The sequence below is a fragment of the Austrofundulus limnaeus genome, unplaced genomic scaffold, assembly GCF_001266775.1.
Source record: "Austrofundulus limnaeus strain Quisiro unplaced genomic scaffold, Austrofundulus_limnaeus-1.0 Scaffold237, whole genome shotgun sequence".
In the NCBI taxonomy this organism is placed as follows: Eukaryota; Metazoa; Chordata; class Actinopteri; order Cyprinodontiformes; family Rivulidae; genus Austrofundulus; species Austrofundulus limnaeus.
Genome location: NW_013952639.1, coordinates 657309 through 659754, shown reverse-complemented (window position 1 = coordinate 659754; position 2446 = coordinate 657309). Strand labels below are relative to the sequence as shown.

At 38.7% G+C, this 2446-nt stretch overlaps 1 protein-coding gene across 1 annotated transcript in view; it reads left to right on the top strand.

Annotated features, from left to right (window-relative positions):
* Positions 1 to 2446, top strand: part of LOC106525694 (cytospin-A) — an 18205-nt gene that overhangs the window by 9540 nt on the left and 6219 nt on the right. The window contains exons 4-5 of the mRNA XM_014020009.1: positions 348 to 421; positions 1394 to 1962. Coding sequence (XP_013875463.1) covers positions 348 to 421; positions 1394 to 1962 — 643 coding nt within the window. The remainder of the gene's footprint in view (positions 1 to 347; positions 422 to 1393; positions 1963 to 2446) is intronic.

Below are 2446 nucleotides of genomic sequence, written 5' to 3'. Positions count from 1 at the left end.
GTGTTAAATATTTAGTTTATAAACTATGACATTTATAAATGTATGAATCATATGGTGAAAAACTGACTTTGAAAAGTAAATCTGTTCTTTTTTTATATGAAAGACTAAATAAAACAAAAATATTGGTGGTAATTTTTGACTGTGTAACTTTACAAACGGTACCCCCATACTAAAGCCCTGCATCTTCACTGGAATTGGAAAGTAAAATGTTCATTTAATAAGTGATCGGCCTCGTCTGTCTGCTGCTCCAAACTGAACGATGCCTTTCAGGAATTAAAGAACCCGTCTGAACAAATCACTGCTACCAGACTCAAATCTATTGAGTTTTCTTTCCCACAACCTGACAGAGATGCTGAGACGTTTGATAACAGAGAGGGAGGAGCTGCTGGAGGAGCTGGAGACACAGAAGGAGACACTCAGGGTGAGCAGTGTTGTATAAAGTACCTCAAAGTGACACTTGAGTAAAAGTACAAGTATCTTATCATAAAAATACTTTGGTAAAAGTTAATCTTCTCTAAAAAATTACTTGAGGAAAAGTTTTAAAGTACCCGATATTTTTTGTACTTAAGTATCAAAAGTAAATTTCAAGCTACTTAAGTATTAAAAGTAAAAGTACTGAGTAAAAGTGAGCGTTTAGATTTTCCAAAATGACATTTATTGGGAGGTGAATTCTCCAAAAAACATATTTTCTAACAGCGTGCAGCTGTGATGGGTTGTGTACAAGCTAATAGTGTGTCAGAATGATATATATTTATACTTCTCATCCAAACACAATCAAAATTCACTCGATCCAGGAGACACAGTTTATTAGGATAGTTTTTATTTTTAAGCAATAACAACTCTGAATAAAATAGGAGTAACGACTTTCTACTTCTTAAAAACGTAGTGAGTAGAAAGTACAGATAATTGTGTAAAAATGTAATGAGTAAAAGTAAAAAGTAAAAAGTACGCTGAAAAATAATCACTCAAGTAAAGTACAGATGACCAAAATCTCTACTTAAGTCCAGAGTAACAAAGTATTTGTACTTATTTACTTTACAACTCTGAGGGTGAGCTGCCAGTTTGTGTTTTTATTACTAAACTTTGCACAAAAAATAAGGAAATTAGTGTTTGATGGATTATTTCTTGTGTATGCTTCTGGACAATAAACCTTATATTGTTGGAAAGCCTGTTAGTTTCCTCTTTAAATGGTGCCACATTTGTAAGGAACATGCATTTGTGGGATGAGCAGTAGAGCAGGTCAAACATGGTTGAAGAAAGAAATCATCCACCAAACAAATGTTCTTACTTTTTGTGCTAATAAGCATGAATGTTAAATTAACTTAAAGCAGCTTCAGGATAAACTGAGATCAGAGGCGATGCTTTGTTTTCACATTCCTGTTTTCATCCCCAGGCAGAGCGGCTGGAGTGGCATCAGTTCCAGAGCGACCTGCAGATTGCCGTTTCTGTGGCGGACCGGCTGCGGGTGGAGTCGGAGCACGCGCTCGCCTCGCTGCAGGAGAACCACCGAGCCGTGGAGGAGAAGCTGGCTCAGGCCCTCCGCAGACAGCAGGAGACGGAGCGAGAGCTGGAAATCCTGAGAGACGAGCACAGAGACGTCCGCTCCAAACTCAACGAGCTGATGGCGCAGCTGCAGCAGAAACGAGCAGAGCTGGCTCAGCTGAGGAAGACCTGCAGGCTGAAGGACGGCCACGAGGACGAAGAAGAGCCTGTGGAGAGTCAGCAGGAGGAGGGAAGGCACAAAGGTCCAGAAAAACCCGAAACTAATGAGACAAGTGAGGAGGAAACAAGAAATGGAACTCCTGATCCTGAGAAGTCAAACGGATCAGAGAACCTCCAGCTGACAGGAAGAGGTGTGGCTGAGGGATACATCCGCACTTTGGCTGCTCTGGAGAAAAACAAAGAAGAAGAACGTGGACCGAGAGATGCAAGGAGGGTAGTGATGCTGTCTGAAAGGTCTTGGTGAGTCTACAGGAACATTCTGATCAGCCTGCACTGAAATATTATAATTATAATAATTTGATGTTTCATTACGTTGCTTATGTTTTATTCTGTTTCATTTTATCTTTCCACATTTTTACATTGTTAATGATTGTAAAGCACCTTGTGAATATATTTCTGTGCAGGGGCGTCACTAGGTTTTAAGGACAAGGCAGGCTTAGACCCCAGGAAATGCACAGAATTTTTGTATATTATATATTTGTATTGTATGTGTGTGTATATGTATATGTATGTTTATGTACAGCAGGTAAAATAAGTATTAAACACGTCAACATTTTTCTCAGTAAATATATTACTAGAGGTGCTAATGACATGAAATTTTCACCAGATGTTGGTAACAACCCAAGTGATCCATACATACAAAGAAATCAAACCATATATGTCCAGAAATGAACTTACTGAAATTTATCTAATACTTTGTACAAAAGCCTTTGTTGTCAATGAC